The sequence below is a fragment of the Pelobates fuscus genome, chromosome 6 (genome assembly GCF_036172605.1).
Source record: "Pelobates fuscus isolate aPelFus1 chromosome 6, aPelFus1.pri, whole genome shotgun sequence".
Lineage (NCBI taxonomy): Eukaryota > Metazoa > Chordata > Amphibia > Anura > Pelobatidae > Pelobates > Pelobates fuscus.
In genome coordinates, this window is record NC_086322.1 from 111,167,502 (window position 1) to 111,193,124 (window position 25,623).

The following is a 25,623-nucleotide window of genomic DNA, read 5'->3' on the forward strand; positions in this document are numbered from 1 at the left end:
ATGGGGGCATGTCTACTACAACTGTATTAATAAACTTGTGACTGAGCAACTATTGCTGCTCAATTGTTAGTAAAATGCAGGAGAACCTGGGTCAAGTTATTATTCCTGTAAGCAGCCACTGGTTGCTCAGCTTTAGTAGACTTACCAGTATGCGTGGGAGGGTGGGAGTATGAGGAAGGTTTGATATCTCCCTTCTTCTCATAGGTTTTTATGTAATCTTATGAAGCACATTTATTAGTGGGTTTATTTCAATGAGCTGACCAATTATTGAGAAAAAAGTCCCAAAACGGTCAATCATTACCAACAGTTCTCAGTTGGAATATTTAAATCGAGGCCCATGTAAGTTAGGCAATGTAGCTGAAGATAAATTAACACCCATTTGCATTACAACCTTATTTGGGTAATTTGGAATCTAGAGGTTTCAAAAAAGTTGCTCTTGGAAATAAGGGATTAGAGAAGCATTACTTTTGGTTTGGTGTGCTGGAAATAGAGTATGACCACTAGTATCATTTTGGAACACTGTCACCCAGTGCTCGCCAGAGGGATATATATATATATATATATTTTTTTTTTCATTTTCGTAACAAAGGATTTTTTTTCAAAATGTTTAAAGCAAAAACATGACTCTTTGTATATTTTAGTAACATATTAAAAGACAGAGATACAAAGTCACTACACGAATGTCCTTCTAATGTGAAACAAGCACATATGATGAATGTATTCTTAAAACACATAGCATAAAATTCCGATTTCACCATAGAAGTCCACTTATGAATCCTGTATATACTTTATTAAATTAATTTCTTGTGTTCAGCTTAAAACATTTGGTTTTAGTGATTTTAAAATAGAAGTCACCTTTTCTCATTTTTTTATATACCTGGGGACATACCGTTGGGAACATAGTCTTTATATTTTATCTGCAAAAAAGAATGACTAGAATGACTACATTTTACCTGTATTGGCCAAGTACAGCAGCTGAGAAGCCACCTACAAGACCAGAAAGAGGCATCACTAAAGAGCCTCTGATTCTAATGTATGGGGGCTATCATAAACTATAAACATCTACCAGCTGGAATCTACAGAGCACATTTCTCAGAAGATCTGATGTGTGGAACCATCAGCTAAACTGATAGAACACCTACTGTGGTTGCTGTACGTTTGTTCATAGTCCTGGTTACAGTTTTGCAGAGTGTTCTTCAAGGCCACTGACCATGCGTGTTTTTAGCTGCACTTGGTGGGTGAGGATGTAGGGACTTGCAAAGAACGTGCCTTTTCCCATATGTGCTTATCATCTATATAACAATGTGGTCTAATTAAAAAGGAAGTTTTTTTTTTTTTTAAGACATCAGAAGAGGGAGCAATCTTATAACTGCAGAAAATGTATACAAATAAATGTACTCCAGGGTGGATTTAATCACTAATTTTCTAATGCCTTTCTAAATATTGCACTAGGATAAGGACTTCACAAAATAATATTTAATATAGAAGTAACTCTACATATATTTAAGGAGAAAGACTCCATCACAGAGAAACTCTACCTGACTCAATATTCACTTGCTATGTATTCTTCACATACCCTGAATACGCTTGTCTAAATTCAGTGGCACAAATGTCATATCTAACAACCATCACTACTATTCACTGCACCCATAGCTAGTACTACACCCCAACTGCATGCATGTCTCATTGTACACCTTCAATCAGCTTCCAAATCACATTCAGCAATCACATGTTGCTCTAATCACATGCAATGTCCATATGGCATGCAGACTTCACCCTACACTCACATTAAATGTAGAATTCATATCCACTGGGTAGAAATAATTTTGCAATGAAAATAATTTTGTAGCATTTCCTGTTATTATATACTTTGACTTTGTTTATACATTGATTTACAATGTTATATTTAAATTGATGTATATGCCCATCAGTACAGAGTGGGTTTTAAATTATCTTAAAACCTATGAATAAGTATGCCAACATAATAGCAAATTCTGATGAAATTCTATGAAAAAAAAAAATCACTTTTACAGTATTATTTATGTAGATGCTTTCCAGCAACATACACCTTTTGGATTGCTAAAATTATATATTTTCTGTAAAATGTGTTTATTTTGAGTATTATTCTTGTTACCATGAATATTCTAATTAGTTTTTCCATGAACAATTTAACACAACTTTGAATACAATTTTCAGAGTGGAGCGTAATTCATATGAATTCATTATTTCATTATGATACATTATTTGTTACACCATTATATTTCATTATAGTTTGTCAAAATGTTTAACCTTATTTATTTAAAATGGCACATTTAGAGTATTAATCATTATATATATATATGTATAAATATTAATCTATTTCTAAATGATAAACATGTAGTGATAAATATATTGCAACCTGCTCCTATATGATACATGCAATAATCACCTGAATCATAATGTATTTAAAACTTTTAAAACATATTTTGTTTTGTGTTACTTATTTTTAATATAGGTATCGTTACTATTGGCGAAGAAAAGAAATTGTGTACAATGTCTGAAACCTTTCTTCGGATGTGTGAGTCTACAGAGGTGAGCTGTGAACTACAAATGCATAATTCCTGTGCTAAAATTCACTATATTTGTTGACCATTTTTTCTATAATATGCATGTTTACATTATCTTACTTTTCTAATGACTACCATTTTTACTGAAGGACTTTTTGTATTCACCTGATTCTCATTCTCCTACTATGTTTAAGCCTTTTCATTTATAAAATTTAAATTACTCATTGCCTATTTTGGACATCAGTTCAAGGAAACACCATATTTGCATTTTCTATATGTGAATAAATACAGCCACTTGTATACAGATTTGCACATAGTAAATAAAAATGGTTTGTCCAAGTCTACTTGCCCAAAAAAACATTTTGGGTTGATTCATGATTCATCCACTTGACTTATCAGTTTAGACAAGTTTTGTCCATGCTGTTCTGAGGACACAAAAATAGGGCAATCAGAATAGAAATATGTATTTTGGCACATTTCACACCATTTGGCTCACAGTGAGCAGAATAAACAACTAAAATGGAAAAACATATTATTAAATATATAATATATAGATTTAGATTTTTTTCCTCTTTTTGTCACTTTTAAAGTGATCAATGAGTAAAATCAACATTTATTGGCTGTCCCTTCATCTTTTTTTTTTTTTTTGGAACCACAGGCTGAATTCCGAATCAAGAATCATACATAATTTGAACACAGGCTCTCTAAAAAAAGTCTTCTTTTATAAATATCAACTTTATAATATACTGACTCTATTAATCCATTCACAGAAAATATATTTCTTTGTTACATATAAATCCATGGAATGTTTGAATTAACTGTTATTAAGCTTAAGAAAGTTCAGATTCAACATCCCTTTCACATTTTTCCATTATATAAAATTAAAGCAAAAGTACATTGTTATAAAGGGAAGGTGATGTGCGGCGCGATTAATTATATCATTTCATAGGAGGCTTTAGAAATGTGGCTATTATGTGAAACGCCAATTAATGTTTTATTGACTATTTCGCACCAAGAAAATAAAGAATTAAAAAAAAAAAAAATTATAGATGTTTAGAGAATTGGAAATATAATCATCCCCAATTCTTTTTAATTCATATAATAGAATTGTTTAGGCCTGAAAGGGTTAAGATAAGGGGAGGGGGGACTTCTCATATGAATTTGTAATCTGTATGCATATCGGCTGTCATAAAGAGAAAAGCTAAAAAAAAAAAAAAAAGAAATGTGGCTATTGTATAACTATATTCAATAAAACTATATGCTTGATCATATCTCATATTGCAACCTTTTATTATTCCTCTGATTTTGCTTTTTTTTTTCTTCCTGATGGGAAAAGCATGGAATGGATATAAACAGCCTGGGAGAGATATATCAACGTATTTTAAAAGATGTTGCCTTTTTTTCTGCCTAATTTCCACCAGTTTTCACAGAAATATCCATTTCAGAAAATAAAACCATATTTAAAGTTATGGAAAAAAGAGAAGTAAAATAAAAAAAATATTTTGGTGGAAAAAGTGAGTCAAGTGATTAGTTGATAAGTGATAAAATATTGTGTTGCAGGAATTATTTTTCTATATTAAGAAATGATGGTTGCGGCATATGTTCAATTAATTGCACCAAGCAAAATGCCAAAAAAAGGTGAAAAACTATCTGCAACACTTTAATAAATCTCCCACATTGTTGCCAGTTCAAATTCTGTGAGGTTTTAAAGAATTGATCTATTTTCTGGATAACACATCTCCATCTAAACAAGGAATTTCCTGATTGAATTTGGACTAGAATTTATATATTGACTTGTTTTTCTTAAGAAAGGGATCTGAAAGAGCACATTACTTGGCTACCCTGCTCTATTACTGGAGTGATTGAATATATGTTGCTAACTGCTGTTTTTGGATAATCTCATTGCTTATGTGGTCTGAGCTTGTACACACTATGTAACTTAAGATATTGATCATTTTATATGATATATAAGAACAGTATAATAATTCATTCCATCGCTGAGCATAAAAAGGACAGACAATGGCAATGTTGTTCTTTTGGCTATAACATTGCCTTTCAGTGCTCTCTGATGGATTAACAGAATGCAAGTTTTTGCCTTACTCAATGCCCTTACTCAATGCCCTTACTAGAAATACTTCCATACCTCGGTGAGTACTGGCTGTAGTTGTTCTTGTGTGCAGGACAAAACATCCAATTGTCTTCTAAAAAATAAACAAATCAAATATAGTTTTAGTAATGACATCCTCAAAAATGAGTGATATGAAATGAGTGATATATCAGACATATCTCTCTAAGAATCTACCTGCATTGGGAATACCCAGGTGGCATGGTCAGTGTTAGTAAACCTATCTGACCTGCTCCAACAATGGGGATAATACACATATATTGGATGTACAGGGTATATGGATGTACAGTTTCTTACCAGACGCCTGCCTGCAACGCGATATGTTTTTTTTTTTTTATATAAATAAAATACATGAAAAATTGCAGGTATAGTTTGATTACCAGTTTACAAAACTGCCCCATCAGAAACATAGATCCACAATTGTTTGGAAAGCCTATTCATCTTTATTCATAATGCTATGCTTCTCTAATCAAAAGTTGCTCTCAATACCATTTGAGGCAAAGACCAAATTTCACTCAATTCTGAAGCAGGAAGAGCACCTCTAGTGGTTTTCAGGAAGACAGAGGTGTATTTAAACCTGCAAAACTGCAATGTTTTACATTGCAGGGTTAAGATGACAAGACCACTGCACCCAGTCCACTTTGCTGAGATAACATTTGTGGTCCTAAGACAGTGTTTTTCCACCTTTAACAGAGAAGTACCCCTGCAGGACTAAAAGAAAAATCATAAGTAACCCTGCCTCGAGAATTTTCTATTGCTTTAAATTCCAAATGAAACTTATAGACTATGATATTTAAGTTAATACCATATTGGAGAACAAGCTTGATTAAAGTTAGTAAAGAATATTTTTCAAAAAAATACGACATAATGTGAATATTGTGTATGTAAGGACGTGTGTATGAACTATTAATCTGAAGTATAAAAGGCACAAAAGGAAAATATAATACACACACAATAGTTACACACAGCGGACACATTTACACACAGAGGGCACTGACATACACACAGTTAAACACAGAGGATACTGACACACATTTACTCCAAGAGGACACTGACACTCACACATACACAGTTACACAGAGAGGACACTGACACACACATATAAGATACTGACACACATAGAGGACACTGACCCACACATTTACACACACACTCAGTGACAGACATACGCTCACTGATTTGACATACACTGACAGAAACACACACATCACTGATAGACACACACATTCCCTGACATACACACTCACTGATTTAATACTCACTGACACACACTCTTAGTATTTTAATACACACTGACAGATACAAACACGTTTACTGACAGACACACACTCACTGACAGGCACACACACATTCTCTAACATACAATTGCAAATTATTATGTTTTTTTTAAATAATTTTTTTATTAATATGTTTAAGTACACTAAGCCTCCCTACATTTGGGAGAACAGGAATGGATCATTTCACTGGAGTCCAGTGAGAATCCTTTTCCTGGTTTCTAGAGTGGCTACTGTCATCTTCGTGCTCTTCCAGCACTGCTGCCTTACGCGCTGTTTACTAATGCTGGTCCCGCAGTGGTGTCATAACCTGCCTCGTGGCATCACCGTAGGTGGTGCTCATACCTCTTGGGAACCTGTGCTTTAAGACACAGTAAAGCAACAATGTAGCTTTCAATGCAGCTTAAAACAGAGATAATACAAACTAAAAACGCTAAGTTGTGATGCCCACATTATTTGAATAGGTACAGATAAGGTAAAAGCCTTCTCAGTGGTTAGTTGTGTTATTCACTTACTGACATGATTATATTATGATTATTCTTGTTCCTCTGCAGCTCAACATGACCTTCCACCTGTTTATTGTTGCACTTGCTGGAGCCGGAGCTGCAGTCATTGCCATGGTAAGACATTAATACCCAATAATATTAAGTAATCAAACGCTAATTGTTTATTTTATTTTTTTTACACCTCCTACCAGCAGCGGGACTGTCTGATATTTCAAACAGCCCCCCTGCTGGCATATCCATAGCCAGCTATAGGGGGCCACGTGATCGCTCTTTGAGAGCGATCACATGGCCCCTGGGGGCCTCATTTGCCGGAAGGGGGCTGCCTGGGCTCTCAGGCAGCCCCCCAGAAGAGGATCGCGGCGGAGGTAAGTACACCTCTCTTCTTGGGGGCTTAAGCCGTTACGGCGTACCATGCCGTCGCAACGGCTTTAAAGCTCATTTAATGCATGACGGCATGGTACGTCGTAACGGCATTAAGGGGTTAAGGAAGTGGTTTTTATATCAGTCATGTATTATACGAATAATATGAAGCAATAGCATTTTCTGACCTGTTTACCATTGAAAACACAGACTACTACTACAACTGCTGTACTTTTTCTAACTGTGATGACACTGTAAATCTGTCTCCAGGTCTCTTACAATTTAAACTTTTAAATTATGGTCAGGAATACGATCAATCTCTTCTGTAATTAACTAAATTCACAAACTATGGCTAGCATGCACAGGACATTGGAGATTTAGCTACAGTTTTGTGCATTAGCATTCTCCCCCTATGGACATTTCCAAATTTTGTAGAACTGAAATCTGGAATGAAAACATATTTTTGTGGGATTTGCTCCTTTTTGTTTACAGAAGATATCTTACGCTCTCAATCTGCATTTTTTTTTATGGCAAAATACAGTCACTACATTTTTATATTCTGCTATTACAAGTTTGTTTTCTTTTGGGGTTTTGCACGTGGGGACATAAGATACATGTATAACCTCCCTTATAGTAATATTTGGACCACTATAGTGTTTTTACATTTTTTTTTCTACTTTAGTGAGACAGCTGTGTAACAAGCACTGACAAGCTGACACATGGTTAACCCTCACAGCGCGCGCACACACACACACACACACACACACACACACACACACACACACACACACACACACACACACACACTATAAAATAACCCTCAGTGTGTCAACAGACAAGGAGAATTAGACACACAGAATGTGATGGCAGATAAGAACACTCTCACACACACAGCACCCCTCTTACACACATTTATTTATTAATTTAAAATTTAATACATGGAAATTTACAGTGAAGAATTAGAGTGCAGATTTATTTGATACTTTATTGCTCCAATGGGGTACTTACAGAACATGTACCATTGGTGTGCTTTGAATACTAGCTTTGGAACCTCTGCTCTACACAATACCTGTTTTCATATGTTTATTGATTTGGAGAACACATTCAAATGTAAAATCAAACACATCATCTTAATTGTAGCTTATAAAAATATAACATTGTTTCTATGGTGTGCTGTTTTCTTTTAATAATCCCTTTACCTTGATAGGTATGAAAAATCAGCTATTTGCAGTAGGTTTTGCTGCAAACATTGCCCATGTTGTTGCCATGGTAATGTAGCTTCAGGATGTATCTGATTCTTATAGAAGCAAAATAGAATTTTGAATGCATTGTACAGAACTAGAATTATACCATTTGACATGTCCTTAAATACTGAGAACTGTTCCTTGGCAACTTGAGAAAATGACTTCCGGCACATCAATGTCCAATCCATCAGAGAAAAATTATTTGGGTCTTTTCGAAATTTTAGCAGCTTTACAGATGAAGGGCTAAACACATTACAGAGTATACAGTATCCATTTATAGAACCCTCTGATAGTTATTGTTAAGCAATAATCCTTAACATCTATCACCAGTAGGTGATTCACAAAAAGACTATTGAAGCAAATAATTGTGGAAGTATTGATACGTTCCAAATCACTATATTTTAATCACTTCATAGTACGAGAATCAGATTTTAACTTAATATCAGAAAGGATCGCACATGATACTCTTTTGAACACCCTATATATAACTAATGACAGCATGATTCCATCATGACAATCTAGTTTTGACAGATAAGTAAAAAGTGAAGTGCGGGGGGGCGTGGCCTAGACACGGTGGAAGATGGCAGCATAGAAGAGGAGCTCCGTCCCACTCAGCTACTATCAGCACTAAAAGAGCGCAGAAAGGCACGATAATGGGGCGCACTAAACGCCCGGATGGCTTCCAGACCCCCAGGGGCCACCCCAGCAGCTCACAAGCTGGACCCATGGACAGCTTCCTTACCTCGTCGACGGGACCGCACCATGAGGCTAACATGGCCGCCTCCCCGACTCACTCGCTCACCTCGGAGGCCGGCGGGCCCTCGCTGGCCGACATTAGCGCTGATATCCGAGCCCTGACTGCAGCAATGGTGACCAAGGAAGATCTCAGGGCCCTCTCTAAGAACCTACACTCAGCAATCCGCGCGGAAGTCACCGAGATCAAGGCAGATATCACAGCACACTCTGGCAGGCTACAGGCGGTTGAAACATCCTCCCAGACCCTGACAGCACAAGTGGAAGCTGCAAATCTCGCCATTGCCAGGCAAGGTAACATGCTACTTGCTATGAGACGCCAAACTGAGGACCTGGACAATAGGGGTCGAAGGTCCAATATAAGGGTGCGGGGCCTACCAGAGCCAGATGGGGATGAGAATGTGGAAGCCACACTGCTGGCACTGTTCCAGGAAATTTTGGGGGCTGAGGCACCGACGACCATAGAATTTGACAGAGCGCACAGGGCCAATAGAGCTCGGGCGTTGGATAATTCACCACGGGGAGGGGGAAGAAGGGAACCGGACACCGAAGCAATATTACATTGACGTAGGGAGCAACACAGATGGGTCCAAAAATACGAGACAGGGGGCACTGGGGCCAGCGAGGGGGGTGGGAAGCCCGCGAGAGAGGGTCGGGAGACGAGGAGGGGAGGGGAGCGTATAACGGTGGGACAAGGCTGAATGCAGACCTGTTGAGGGGGGCGATGCAGAGGAGGCTGCAAGGGCACCTTTTAGATGAGAAAAGGGAGCGGAGAAATAACGAGGACAGCTAGACATGCGATAGGCACCCAAGATACGGAGAAGGGCCAATTAAACCCTGATCGACCACACCCATAAAACGACAACTAGGCCCCGCTGGGAGACGCCCCCCCCCCCACTCGCGGCGCCCGGTCCGCCGCGCCGCCCTGGCGTGCCCCAATAGATGACAAACTTATCACAGAAATGACCTCTGACCATTGGGTTCAATGTCTGACGATAACCCACCCCGATAGCGGAAGCATTGAGAACACTACCTACCAAGAACACGCTGTGACCTTACAATAGCACCATAATAGCAACTAACAACAGAGAATAGCTCAGACAAAAGTGGGGTATGGGAATCCCACTAGGACTGCCAATCACAACATTACAAACACTAGACTCCATTCACCTGCGACCCAGCAGGCGAAAGTAGGGTACACCGATTGTACTACCCCCCGAGACAGGACCTGTGTATACCCAGACCACTGGGGGTCTTACTCCCGTGGCTGCCCTAGTTACTACTGGGACGCGGTTACGGGCCTGAACTCCACTCACTAACACAGGACCCCCTGAAATGGAGGGACGCAACGCCCAGGGAGTTCACCTGGGAACTCAGATAACGGGAGACCTCCCGGGCCGGGCTAACACCGGACACAGCTTAAAACGCAAGCTCATCAGCCGCAACATCCCTTGTAATAAGGAGCCCCATCTCCTAACACTACAACAAACGCACTACATCCTTCACCACCCCCCCATCCCCTTCTTCCTCCTCCCCCCCCCACCCTTCCGCACCCGACCTCGGAGCACACCTGGGTACCAGGGGAAAAGCACTTAAAAACAGGAAACCACCTGGACACAACCAGAACACCCACATCCCCAACATGGCATACACGACAGCACCCTTTCGTATTACTACACAGAACTGCAGAGGTCTGAACGCGCCTCACCTCCTACGGGACCTTAAACACAGTCGGGTCTCCGTAGCCATGCTCCAAGAGACACACCTCAGAACGTCAGACACACGTAGACTGAAAAGCAGAAGCTACCCGACCAGCTTTCACAGCACGCACCCCACTGCACGCAAAGTAGGAATAGCGATACTCCTAGCAAACAGCGTCCAATTCACCCAATTCACCCTATCTCTTCATCAAGGGTACGATATCGCAGAAGACATACACATTAGCCACATTATATGCCCCTAACGCGAAACAAGCGATGTTCCTTCGTAGGACGATCTCGAAACTTGCCAACTTTACAGAAGGAGCGCTGGACCTGGGTGGGGACTTTAATGCCCCCCTGGACCCTTTGTCCGACTCCTCAACGGACATAGCAGTATCCCCCATTCTGCAATAAGGCGATACGGAAGACCCTGAGAGACCTGAGACTGGTGGATACCTGGCAACCTTGCATCCCTCCGATAGAGACTACACGCACTATTCGGTCATCCACAGGAGATACTCGCGCACAGACTACCTCCTGTTCCAATAAGAGGGCCTACAATGGCTGCAGAAGGCGGAGATTCTCCCGACACCATGGTTGGATCACAGCGCAGTACACATGCTTTTAGACTCTCCCCTTTATATGCCCACATGAACGGCATGGAGGATGAACAAATCGCTACTAACGGACCCAGACGTGAGAATGCAACTGACAGAACATCTGCAAAATTATTTCGCCGAAAACAATACAGAAGATACATTAAAGATGACACTTTGGGAAGCCCATAAAAGTGCACTCCGGGGACATTTCATAAGAATAGCATCACGCAAAAAAAGGAAGCGCAACGAAACATAAAGGATCTCACTGACAAAATAGCAACACTGGAAACACTTCATAAGCGAACACAATTAGAGACACAATACCGCACTCTATTAGACACCAGACGACAACTCATGGAACTGGTAGCCAGAAAACACCACAGAGATACCCAGAGATCCAAAGCCTTCTTCTACATACACGCCAACAAAGGAGGGAGACTGTTGGCACGCATGATCAGAAACCAACAAGCTAGGGCTCAGGTACATGAACTGAAAACAACCAAGGGCACCCTCACACAACACCCAGAGGCAATAGCTGACGAATTCCGCGCGTACTATCACAAATTGTACAACATCGCTCCAGCAAACCCCAACATACATCGGGATGAACTCGCAGAGGCCACGACACAATATCTACAAGGCTTCAGTCCCGACGCCCTATCGCCAGAGGAGGCAGACATGTTAGAGACCCCAATAACTGTAGACGAAATCCAAGCGGCGATTAAATCAGCAAAAAGGGAAAAAGCACCAGGACCAGATGGTCTATCTACAGGGTACTATAAAGAATTCAAAGAGATCCTAACCCCACATCTAATGACGGCCTTAAACCAACTCCAGGAAGGGGACAAATTTAACCAGGAAACTTTAGCGGCCACTATCATGGTGATACCCAAACCAGGGAAAAACACCGAAAGCTGTGGTAACTATAGGCCCATATCCCTCCTTAACACCAATGTGAAGCTCTTCTCTAAAATCCTAGCGACGAGAATACAATGATATATCCCATGGCTGGTCCACCCAGACCAAACAGGCTTCATCCCAGGCCGGGAGGCCAGAGACAGTACCCTAAGAGCATTCACCATTCAGGGACTGGTTCTCAAGGAGAAAATGGATCTACTCATGCTCTCCACGGACGCCGAAAAGGGTCGGCTTGGGGAGAGGCATTATACACTAACCCAAGTCCCAGAGTGAGGGTAAACGGTGCACTAACTGACAGCTTCCCCATACACAACGGCACCAGGCAAGGTTGTCCGCTATCACCACTCCTATTTGCCCTGACGCCAGAACCGTTCCTGGACAAGATACGAAGAACACCAGAAATAAGGGGGTATATACACAGGGACCAGGAATACAATGTGGCTGCATATGCGGACGACATGCTCTTCTTTGTAGACAACCCTCTACGCTCCCTACCAGCACTACTAGAGGAATTTGCAACATAAGGACGAATCTTAGGACTGAAGCTGAATCTCACGAAATGTGAAATTCTAAACGTGGCATCCCCTATACCAGTGAGAGAGCGCATCAAGAACGACTTTCCATTCCTCTGGTGCACGGACCAAATGCATTACTTGGGAATATGGATCCCATCTAAACCGGCAGAGCTATACACCAGAAACTACAACCCCCTCCTACAAGCAATTCTGATGGACCTGAAGACATGGAACTACGACCACATCTTGTGGCAAGGATGCATTGCAGTGGTCAAGATGAACATCCTACCGCGACTACTATATTGCTCAAATCAGCAATAACCCAATATGTCTGGAAAGGGGAGAGGGCACAACTCAGCTACGAAAAGATATGTCTCCCCAAAGCATGGGGAGGACTGGCCCTGCCGGACATATGCAAGTACTACCAAGCGACGGTGCTCCAACGGATTAGGGACTGGCAGATGGCCCCGGCAAACAAACTATGGGTAGACCTAGACAGATCGTGCACAAACCAGGCCCTCCACGCATATATCTGGCAAGAGGCAAAAGACGCCACGCAAACTCTAGGCAGCAATTCACCCATCACACAGACTCTGAAAACATGGACAAGCTTGAGAAGGAACCAACTTATATCGCCTTCACCTAGCCCCCTGATCCCACTAACGTTCAACAAAGCAATTGGAGGGGGATTACCGCCATCCGCATGGCCGATAGACGGGGACGCAGACTACATCCCTCTGAGTACGGTTCTGAACAACACGGGGCTGCAGAGGCTACAGGACTGGTCAAACGTAGAAAGGCAGACACTTATGCACAGATTCCACTATGCACAACTGAGGGACTTCTACCACAATATGCCGAACAGAGAAGGAGTGCACAGGGAGACTGTCAGGACCCCGCGGGCGGCTGCAAGGGGAGGCTGCAGTCCGCTCGCGGCACTCACCCTCCAGCCGTCCACGGTCCCCTTCCTGCCAGGTGTTCGGCGGGCGGCATCCTCCCAGCCACGGGTGCCGTCCGCGTCTTCTTCCGGGTCCCCCAGTGGCAGCATGCATGACGCTGCACGCTGGGAGACCGGCCAATTTGTTACACGCCGGGGTCAGTCACCTGACCCGGCGTTAAAGGCACAGTGCCTCAATCACAGTGGGAGGTTTAGATATCTCCCACGTGTGATTGTTAATTCTGATTGGAAATTAGCCAATCAGAATTAACCTTCTGGTTTATATACTTACCTTTCCTGTTCCTCCCTGCCCTGTTGTGGTCTTTGCTTTATAGTATTGATTCTGAACGTGTGATTTCTGGTTACGTACTCTCTGGCTTGTTATACTGACTTTGTGACTTTCTCCTACCCTTTGACCTCGGCTTGTTTCTCGTTATTCTGTTTTCTGGTTCCCCTTACTCGGCTTGTCTCCTGACTATTCTGTGTGTGCTTAGCCCGGCCACTCTAAGGACCGGTACTGCACACTTTCTGTGTGTGTGTCTGTGTGTATGTTAGCGTGTTGGGTTCCCCGAATCGTGACATTACAACAGGGCCATAATGGAACCTGCTGACATACCACAGCTCCTAGTTAATCAGGAGGCTAGAATGGATGGCTTGGACCACCGCATGGATCAGTTTGCTCCAGCTTTGCAAACCATACTGGCTCGCACTGCACACTTGCAGCCTGCCGTTCAGGAGGTGGCTGCTGCTGTGCCCGAGCCCATTCCCACTCCGGCACCCGTTCCTGCCCATGTAGTGCATATGACGCCGCCACAGCGCTACAGCGGTGACCCGGCATTGTGTCGTGGTTTCCTCAACCAAATTGACATCCATTTGGTGATGAATCCACGTTCCTATCCCACTGACAGATCTAAAATAGCCTTTTTGATAAACCACTTGTCAGGGAGAGCTTTAGCATGGGCTAATCCCATGTGGGAGAATGCTTCCCCAATGTCCTTTGCAGACTTTTTGACCGCTTTCAAACGCACATTTGATCAACCCGGCAGGGTTGCTTCTGCTGGCAAAGCTCTGCTTAGGGTCCGACAGGTTAACAGATCTGTAGCGGATTACACTATCGAATTCCGCACTCTAGCAGCTGAGGTGGTTTGGAATAATGATGCCCTCGTTACAGCCTTTCAGGAGGGTTTGGCCGCTTACATCCTGGACGAAATAGCCTCCAGGGAATTGCCTGTCCTTCTGGATGATCTTATAGATTATATCATCCGTATTGATAATCGTATTAGAGAGAGACGTAGTCAGAGGCGTATGTATACTCAGATGTTACCTGCTTTACCCAGTACTGCGTTACTGGCATTACCCCCTTCTAGCCAACCTCCCCCTGAAACCTTGCAATTGGGTGTTACTGGGTTAACTGAGGTAGAAAAATCATACCGAAGAAGGGAAGGGTTATGCCTTTACTGTGGGAAAAGGGGACATCTTCTAAGAACCTGCCCTGAATTGCGGGGAAAACTGCAGCACCCAAGGCCTATAGAGGGGTCGGCCTCGGGTGTTATGTCGTTTACCCCTCACGTCCCCATTACTAGACCGTTTATTACGGTTACCCTTTTTGTTGGTAATACTACCGTGATTACCAAAGCCTTGATAGATTCAGGGGCTGCTGACAATCTTATGGATGAGAGTTTTGCTAAAACCGCATCTTTGACTCTGATCCAAAAGGTCACTCCCTTGGCTGTGGAGGCCATAGATGGTAGACCACTGGAGAAACCTCTGGTGACCCATGAGACCAAAGAACTGGTTATGTCTGTGGGTGCCTTGCACAAGGAAAGATTGTCCTTTCAAATAATCAACTCCCCTACAGCCTCTGTCGTTTTGGGCTTCCCCTGGTTGGTTAAACACAATCCGATGATTGATTGGGGTTGTTTGGAGATTCTCTCCTGGGGGAAATCTTGTCAAAGGGAATGTATGACTCGTGTTTGTCCTGTTGGCTTGCTTAATGTACCCACAGCCAAACCACTTTCTGTTAATGTTCCTCCTGAGTATGCGGACCTAGCTATGGTGTTTGAAAAAAGGGAGGCAGATAAACTACCACCGCACCGTGAATATGATTGTGCCATAAACCTCTTACCTGGTACTATGCCGCCTAGGGGTAAGGTATACCCTCTTTCTGAAAAAGAGAACCAGGTAATGGAGGAGTACATAAAGGAAGCCTTAAGTAAAGGTTTTATCAGAAGGTCTTCCTCTCCTGCTGGGGCTGGTTTCTTTTTTGTTGCCAAAAAGGAGGGTGACCTACGGCCTTGTATAGACTACAGGGGCCTGAACAATATAACGATTAAAAATGCCTACCCTATTCCCCTCATCACGGAGTTATTTGACCGGGTCAAAGGTTCTAAATACTTCACTAAATTAGACCTCAGGGGGGCTTATAACCTTGTTCGTATAAAGGAGAATGATGAGTGGAAAACAGCATTCAATACACGTAGCGGACATTACGAGTATCTAGTCATGCCTTTTGGACTGTGTAATGCTCCCGCTGTGTTTCAGGACCTAATAAACGATGTCCTCAGGGATCTATTGCATGTCTGTGCCGTGGTGTACCTTGACGACATCCTTGTATATTCCCCTGATTTGCAGACACATCATAATCATGTTAGGATGGTGCTGAAAAGGTTATTACAGAACGGACTTTATTGTAAATTAGAAAAATGTTTGTTCGATCAGACCTCGGTGCAATTTCTAGGATATATAATTTCCGAACAGGGTTTCAGTATGGATCCTGCTAAGTTAGAAGCCATACTATCCTGGCCGCTTCCCCAAGGTCTTAAGGCTATCCAGCGTTTTATAGGATTTGCCAACTATTACAGGAAATTTATAAGAAACTTTTCACCACTTATCTCCCCTATAACGAAGCTGACTAAGAAAGGTCTACACCCTAGGGTTTGGACTCCTGAAGCCCTTAAGGCCTTCGAAACTCTCAAGAAGGCATTTGCCTCTGCTCCAGTACTACGCCACCCTGATCCTTCCCTTCCCTTTGTTATGGAAGTGGACGCTTCTGAATCAGGCGTGGGAGCAGTACTGTCACAGAGATCATCGTATGACGAACCCCTCCATCCCTGTTGCTACTTTTCAAAAAGGTTATCTGATCCAGAAAAGAATTACGATGTTGGGAACAGGGAACTATTAGCTATTGTGTTGGCTTTTAAGGAATGGAGGTACTTATTAGAGGGTTCTAGACACAAAGTTATGGTTATAACAGATCATAAGAACCTCTCCTATATAGCTGATGCTAGAAGGTTGTCCGCCCGGCAGGCTAGATGGTCTCTATTCCTTTCACGCTTCCAATACGTGATTACCTATAGACCTGGTTGCCGTAATGCCAAAGCTGACGCTATCTCTCGACAGTATGAACCTCTAGAATCTGTTAACCCGACCCCTGAACCTATTGTACCTGCGTCTCAGATAATAGCTGCTACCCGTTTGGTTGTTTCGTCTCTTGTTCTTGATAATATTAAAACATACCAAACTCAAGCACCCCCTGAGACGCCTGTTGGCAGACTATACGTTAAAGTGAATGACAGAAAGAAGTTATTAACTTTATTTCACACCGCCAAAACTGCTGGTCATCCAGGGGTTACCAAGACTTATAAGGGCCTCCTTCAACAGTTCTGGTGGCCTTCACTCAAACGAGACGTGGTGGATTTTGTGCAGGCTTGTCGGGTCTGTACGCAGTGTAAGTCCCCTAATGTGAGACCCCAGGGTCTCCTGATGCCTCTATCGATACCCAAGAAACCATGGACCCACTTATCCATGGATTTTATTGTAGACCTTCCTCCTTCTGATGGTCAGACAGTGATATTAACTGTGACGGATAGGTTCTCTAAAATGGCGCACTTTATTCCGCTTAAGAAACTGCCTTCTGCGATTCAGCTTGCTCAGGTGTTTGCCAAGGAAGTGTTCCGCTTGCATGGGGTACCTGAGGATATTGTATCTGACAGGGGTCCTCAATTTGTCTCTCGGTTTTGGAGGGGTTTTTGTGCTGAGATGGGGGTCTCCTTGTCGTTTACTTCCTCCTATCACCCGCAGTCTAATGGTGCAGCCGAACGTGCTAATCAGTCTGTGGAGTTGTATTTGCGCTGCTTCACTAATGCGCACCAGGATGACTGGTCTCGCCTCCTTCCGTGGGCTGAATTTGCCAGGAATACGGTGTCTCATTCGTCTACTGGCTTAAGTCCTTTTGAGGTTGCTTATGGGTTTCGGCCTTCCGTCCTTCCCGGTGCGTTCTCCGACAAGGGCATGCCCGCTTTGGACCAGCACCTCGCCTCTTTGCGGAAGATGTGGGATCAGGTCCATGTTGCGCTGTCCCGTTCAGCGGCTGCTCAGAAGAAGTTTGCTGATCGCCATAGGGGTGCGGCCCCTTCCTATGTTCCGGGTGATAGGGTATGGTTGTCCTCTAGGAACCTCCGCCTCAAGGTTCCCTCGATGAAGTTCGCTCCCAGGTTCCTTGGTCCCTACAAGGTGTTACGTAGGGTTAACCCCGTTTCCTACTCCCTGGACTTGCCCTCTTCCATGCGCATTCCGAACACGTTTCACGTTTCGCTTTTGAAGCCCTTGCTTTGCAACCGGTTCTCTCGTCCCCTCGGGCGGCCTGTTTCCCCTCGCGCTGTCCCCAGTGATGTGTACGAAGTGGCTGCCCTTCTCGACTCTCGCGTTTCTAGGGGTCGGCTGCAATATCTGGTGGATTGGAAGGGGTACGGCCCTGAGGACCGGTCGTGGGTTTCGTGCTCTGATCTGCACGCTCCCTCTTTGATCCGCTCCTTTCATGCCCGGTTTCCTTTGAAGCCTTCTGCTTCCCGCCCTCTGGGCGGTCTTCGAGGGGGGGGTAATGTCAGGACCCCGCGGGCGGCTGCAAGGGGAGGCTGCAGTCCGCTCGCGGCACTCACCCTCCAGCCGTCCACGGTCCCCTTCCTGCCAGGTGTTCGGCGGGCGGCATCCTCCCAGCCACGGGTGCCGTCCGCGTCTTCTTCCGGGTCCCCCAGTGGCAGCATGCATGACGCTGCACGCTGGGAGACCGGCCAATTTGTTACACGCCGGGGTCAGTCACCTGACCCGGCGTTAAAGGCACAGTGCCTCAATCACAGTGGGAGGTTTAGATATCTCCCACGTGTGATTGTTAATTCTGATTGGAAATTAGCCAATCAGAATTAACCTTCTGGTTTATATACTTACCTTTCCTGTTCCTCCCTGCCCTGTTGTGGTCTTTGCTTTATAGTATTGATTCTGAACGTGTGATTTCTGGTTACGTACTCTCTGGCTTGTTATACTGACTTTGTGACTTTCTCCTACCCTTTGACCTCGGCTTGTTTCTCGTTATTCTGTTTTCTGGTTCCCCTTACTCGGCTTGTCTCCTGACTATTCTGTGTGTGCTTAGCCCGGCCACTCTAAGGACCGGTACTGCACACTTTCTGTGTGTGTGTCTGTGTGTATGTTAGCGTGTTGGGTTCCCCGAATCGTGACAGAGACGACATGGTTCGCGCAACTTTGCCAGACGGAATCCAATGCAGTAGGCAGAGTATCAGACATCTACCAGAGACTGATCACTGGAAATCTCACTAGGAAAGATGCATTCAAAAGGCATACACAGAGGACCAATGGGAACAACTACTTATCCTTCAACACAAAAGTTCCATAAGCACTAGCTATCAGGAAGTCAATTTCAAGCTACTATCTCATTGGTACAGGACCCCTGCCTTGCTGCATCGAATATTCCGGGGGACGCCGGATACCTGCTGGAGATGCGAAGCACAGGTGGGACTGCACACCAATCCAGGCATACTGGGCAGAAGTAAAACAGGAACTAGCGATAATCCTGGGGGACATACCCGAACTCACAATAGAAGCGGCGCTCCTACACTTCACCGAAAGCACAATATCGCAATATAAGAGATCGATATTACGACACCTGCTCAACGCGGCTAAGGCACTAATACCGGCCAGATGGAAGCAGACAAAACCACCCACCAAAGCAGAATGGCTACAGAGAGTCGGGGAGATCCACTCAGTGGAGGCAAGATACGCAGAACTGATAGGAAAAAGCGAGAAACACACGGATCTTTGGAGACCATGGTACACTTATATTTCACAAAACAGAACGTAGGAAGACGCAGCGTGATCCCTCGAGACCCGAGGGGACCCAGGGGTGCTGTGATGTACCTTGCCCTCCCCCTCCCACCCTCCTCTTTTTTTTTTTCCTCTTCTCTTCCCCTCATCTCATACATTCATAACCTCGCGGGCCAATGCCAACGTCAGTATAACGTGTCCGGGGCGGCCGCGGCCGGGAGGTACCGAGATCTGTGAAACATGTCATATAACCAGGACACGTAAAAAAACACCTACACACAAAATCAAATTGAGCAACCACATACACACTGATGAAGCAACAATAGACAAGGGAGGACTACACAATGGAGGTCTACAGACCATGACACCATCCATTCGGAGAAAGAGAGAGGACTGAGGCACAGACAGACTACCACAGGCAAACTATAAATAAATAGACTTATGTAACACACGCTATGAAATAAAATAATGCACTCTCACAAAGACAAGCAAACCCAAAACAAAATTGCCTGAGTGAATCTGATCTGATTCAACCCTAGAAGGAAGCTTCCGACAGCGATATATACCCAACCGCAAACAGTAAAAACCCGAGACGAAACGTACGCCTAGGCGCAGTAACTGGAAACACACCAGACATAGGGAAAGGGAACGGAGACAAGCTCTACACGAGACACATCCCAGTGACCCAAAAGCAACAGACCCCAAACAACCAAGGAAGCTAGCCGGCTCTTCATAACACAAACCCACGCACGACTCCATAGATATTTGCCAGGTTACTCCCATGGGTGGGGACAAAGGATAGACTGTAGGGCAGAGTACAAACACTGAGGGACCAACCTCAAGCAGATACACTCACGACGCAAAGTACTAACGCGTTCCACGCTCACAAGCTCCAAAAACACTAGAACACACAACTCTAGCAAAACGGGGAACAGTCAGTTACATAAATAAATAGCTAAACTCATCTCCCAGGAGAAATGTCTTCACAAAAGTTAATTTAACTTACGATACTCGGGACCTGCGTGTCCGTCAACATTGTGGGCCTGTGAGAACGTATAACCATTTGCATTAACAAAAGGGAAAAAAAGAAGAAAAAAAAAAAAAAAGAGAGAAAGGGGACAAACTACTCCTGCACAGGTGAAACAGGAGGTATGGGAGAAATTAAGCTTTGATAGCAATGAGAGCCTTGAAGCTGCTCGTCCCTGACAAAGGGCGCACTCGCTAAATGCACATGTGGCAATTATAAATGTTACAAGAACTTGGGAACGGGAATCAGACTAAGCAAAGGTCATGCAAGCTCGGACAAATACTCAATGTTGCTTAACTTTGTCTCCGCACAGGTTGTGCATGTTATATGATATGTATTACGCTGATGGGGACCTGTGAGTCCCATAGTCATAGCTCAACCTTGTTACCACGAATAAAAATCGTATTTACAAAAAAAGTGCAAATGAAAAAAACATACCTTAACTGCAGGACATGGAATCACTTCAGTATATGTAGAGACTGATATGATATCATTTTGCAGATCTACAAGTCCCATGTTTTTTCCCCCCATCTATGGCATTACATGAATTGTGGTTGTTGTAAGCCAATATCTGAGGGCTGGAGTTTGAGATCTATAATGTAGTATGTCTTGATAACCAGTGACAAATCTCTATAAATTATCAAACTCACCCGTGTTAGATTATAAAAACTACGACTTTGCTCTAATGGAGAACACACTACCAAGGTGCTCACCTACTTTTAGTGTAATGTTTTAGCAATTCTTGAGCAGAACATGTAATGTAAGAACATCATGCAATAAAGAACCAGGTAACTAAATAAAAGCATAAAAAGCAGAAATGTAAAGCGTTAAAGTGATGGCTCACACAGCACACTGGTTTGTCTCAATGGGACACCCTTTCTGCTTCCCTTTACAAAACCAAATAGAAATTGCATTGTGAGTACCCAATCATTTAGGTACAACATATCTATACATTTTACTATAATACAAACAATAATAGAAATGAGGATACTTTTACAAATTATCTCCCCCTCTTCAATACTTAGGCATTCCTCCATGGAAATTTTTAAAAATGTGTCAGTTTATGATTTATGGGGGACCGGTTTCCAGGTATAATACAGAACTGTCAGGAATTCAAAATGCATCTAAAATTGACAGTGATTAAACAATAAAGTGATACTCCAACTAAACACCAATTAAGAAAACATTGGTTTTGGCTACAGTGACCCTTCATATCATGGTCCCCCCTAGTCAAAGATAAAAAAAAAAAAATTAAATAAATCTATAATTGACCACCATGACCACTTCAAATTATAAAGGTAACCTTTTAAATTAGAATTTCACTTTTAATGCACTTTGCAACAGTTCTCACTTGTGTGAATAAACCTGGGGGCTTACAGAGAGAACCATTAAGAGTTTTTACTGCAGGTCTCTATTAAATTGTGTAACTGATGACATCATAGGTCTCTGCCTGATCTTCTGTAATTTAAAGGGCTATGTGCAGTGTGCATTTTGAGTGCTGCACACAAAATGGTTGCTGAGCCAGGGCCATTCGTTTTGGCCTCAACTGACAGAGAAGGGCATCAGTTTTGTGTGATAAATGGTTTAGCCAGGTAAACTGCCCTTGCTGGCACAAATGGTATATAGTGGCATTATTATTTGAGAATTTGAGCCCAAGAAACAATACCTAAAGAGTTCCTTCATTTGGGATAATAAGTAACTTAATGTTTTGTCTTTGTTTTTATTATTATTTTTATGACATATTATTTATTATATCATGTTTTATGTTCTTTATTTGTCCATAGGTTCACTATCTAATGGTCTTGTCAGCTAACTGGGCCTATGTGAAAGATGCATGCCGAATGCAGAAGTATGAAGACATAAAGTCCAAGGAAGAACAGGAGCTTCATGACATCCATTCTACCCGCTCAAAAGAGCGGCTCAATGCTTACACATAAAACAAACCTTCTACATCATTGTAACATTTCAGTTCTTTGTTGTATAACAGCCTCCCTTCCATTGTAAAATGAAAATTAAGTGCTTTTCCTACAAGACAGTGTGCGATGTATATCACCTATCTACATAACCTTGGTTGACAAGCACTTGGCTTCTTCACATTGGTCCTTGTGATGATGTCATAACATGGAGCACCCTTATAGTCTTTCCTAAATTGTCATAACGTGACTGGTTTCTTAGATGAAGAAAAATAACTGTTAAATACAGATTTTTTTTCCTTTTTTTTTTTTTAACACCACTTTAAATGTGTTTTGCATAAAACATTTTTCATCGTTTCCTATGTTTTTGAAAGAGAAAGCTTTTTATACTTTTTAGTTTTGAGTTTCAAAATCTACTTTTACCTACAGGTAAACTTCAAAGGGACAGTTGTACAGATAAGCATGTACAATATACTAATTACAGTGCAAGCTCATGCATGGGTATCTCGGTATTGTTTTTGGGTCCCTATGAGTAATCCTAAGTCCACTTTTTGTTTGGCAGGTTACAAGGTGCTTTTTTTTATTGGTGTTAATGTATTAGTATCATTGTATGCTACTAACACTTCCATATTCACATTCTGCCAACTTCAGTGACCAAGTCAACTGTTTATAAAGTTGTGAGCATGCATGCTGTGATGCAACCGCATGGATCCTCCCCATTTAAAATGGAGTTTATTATTACCCTTATATCAACTGTAATTGATGTTCACCCAACAAATAGTTAAAATTAGTATGTAGTTGATCAACTATGATTTGATGTTAGCTTTATATATAAATATATATATATATATATATATATATATATATATATATAGTATTGTAGAGTAAATGTAATTCTAGTAAACAACACAGTTTGTTTAACATTTATTTATAAGTTTCTTCTAGAGAGGAAAGGACATCTGACTCAAAATATTTAGAACATTTTTTGTTTGATCAGATTCGAGTCACACCCCAGACAACGGCCCTTTGACATATAGAGATTGCATTATACATTATTTTCTACATCATACATGTGAATAACCTGTCAATCTCCTGAGACAGAGCACTACTCATCACCTATATTATAATGTTTCAGCATAACTTTGTTAATTGGACCAAATGTTTGGTGTTTTCATCTGTCTTACCTCCTCCAGAATGCTTTATATGAATGCTATCAAGTGTCTTTTAAATTTCAAATTTCTGACATTTTTGTCAGTGATAAGAACCCTAGATTGTTTTGTACACTTTAATGATCAGTGTGATTCATTTTCCATGTAAGTGCATTGCTCGTATAAAATGCTCTTGGGGTTAATTCATCAATATTCTATCAAATGTAGTGGTTCTGTTCATAGTTACATTAGTTCCAATGACTTAGGCCTCATTAAATGATTAAATAGAAATCGGGGGAAGGTTTTAATATGCATCCTTATTACTCCAGTTTAAAGGTACATTGAAGCAACGTCATTTCATAACAAGTTTCTAATGGTTTAGCTGTCTCTTCAGCACCTTTTTGCATCTGAGTTTGTAAATGCTAAAGTTAAGAGGTAGGGTTCTCTGTATGTGTTGATGATGCCGTTGATGATGATATAGAATAAAGTGTAAAAGATACTGTGTTGTAGAATGTTGCAGTATAGTATACCTGAGTTCAACATCTGCAATGTAGAGATTGGTTACGTTTCCAAGACTGTGTTTTTCCTGCTGTAAAGATCACTTTGTTGGGTGCACTGCTGGATGAGTTTAGAGAACACTTTTTTGATGAATAAAAATGTAATCCGTTTTGGAGAGTTTGGTGGAGGTAGTTTAGTATACAGTAAACCAGGTTCATATCGCTGCCATTTTTAACAGATATAGCATGTTCAATGAACTTCCTTTTATAATGAAGTCAATGATTTTAGATGAATTTTCCCCAAGAAAACATATTTTTTGTAATATTGCTCATTCATTATGAGGTGTTTTTGTAAACAGATTCTTTACTTTAACAATTCTAATACTATAGTTGTCTGTTGCATGCTTAAACATTAGATAGCATTAGATATATCATTTTATTTCCTCTTAGTCTATCAACGGTTCTCCGATATGTGCAGTATTAAAAATGTTTTCAAACAATATTCTTCTAAAGCTCTTTCAAATTCTATATTGTAGTGTTTCAGTTTTGTGTCTCAGTTTGTGATTTTTAAACAAATGTCCAATGGATCAGTGTAATAATGTTAATGCTTTTTGGCTTTCCTCTGGTATTAGAGTTTGTATTTTCACAAAGAATGCTTTGTAGCAGGCATTATAATTAATCTGTTTTGTACATAATTGTGCCAACAGCTTCATGGTGGCGTTTTTGAAATGTAGAACAAAGTGCTTGCAAAATGTAATAAACACACTGGTGTACTTTGTGTACCTACTGCTGGTCATTGACTTATTCTTTAATTCATATAGCTCAAAACGCGTCACCATTTTCCATAAATATAATTTACAAAAATAAACATACATTTTGCTGTTAGGTCACATAGTTTAATTTAAATATTTTTAATCTATACTAATAATATTTAACAATGTGGTTATTTGAAGAGTTGTGATTTGTAAACTTATTGCTTATTTACACATTTTAATTTATACATTTTAGAAAAAGTGTAAAAGCAGACAGCAAAGGAGATACACTAACACACACACACCAAGAAAACAAAAACAAAAAAGAACCACTATCTACTATGTACAGATGTATTCCAGATAAAATTGCTGCAGCTTAGACCAATCATTTAAATTATATATAATCATTCCATTATTTATGACCATAGGCATGTGTTGCATATTTTGTTAGGGAATTTTGTTAGGGTATGCACCAGGGAATTCTTTCATTTTGTTATTACATAAATTTATAAAAGCTGAATATTTTTAAAGGAACAATCCAAGCACCATGTAGTGGTTGTGGTGCCAGGAGTGCTCCTTCCAGAGTAAGTAGCCAGATCATTTAAGAATTGTCTCACAATTTACCTGGGTTCTGCCGGGTGCCTGCAAAAAGCTTTAGTCAGCGCTGCTCAGCTAAGTCCGGCTCATTGGATGAC

General features: G+C 41.8%; 1 protein-coding gene across 1 annotated transcript in view; it reads left to right on the top strand.

The window, feature by feature from the left end:
• Positions 1–23,349, top strand: part of GPM6A (glycoprotein M6A) — a 191,650-nt gene extending 168,301 nt beyond the window's left edge. Inside the window, exons 5-7 of the mRNA XM_063458162.1 lie at positions 2,495–2,571; positions 6,500–6,565; positions 22,403–23,349. Coding sequence (XP_063314232.1) covers positions 2,495–2,571; positions 6,500–6,565; positions 22,403–22,555 — 296 coding nt within the window. The 3' untranslated portion in view covers positions 22,556–23,349. The remainder of the gene's footprint in view (positions 1–2,494; positions 2,572–6,499; positions 6,566–22,402) is intronic.
• Positions 23,350–25,623: the final 2,274 nt, after the last annotated feature.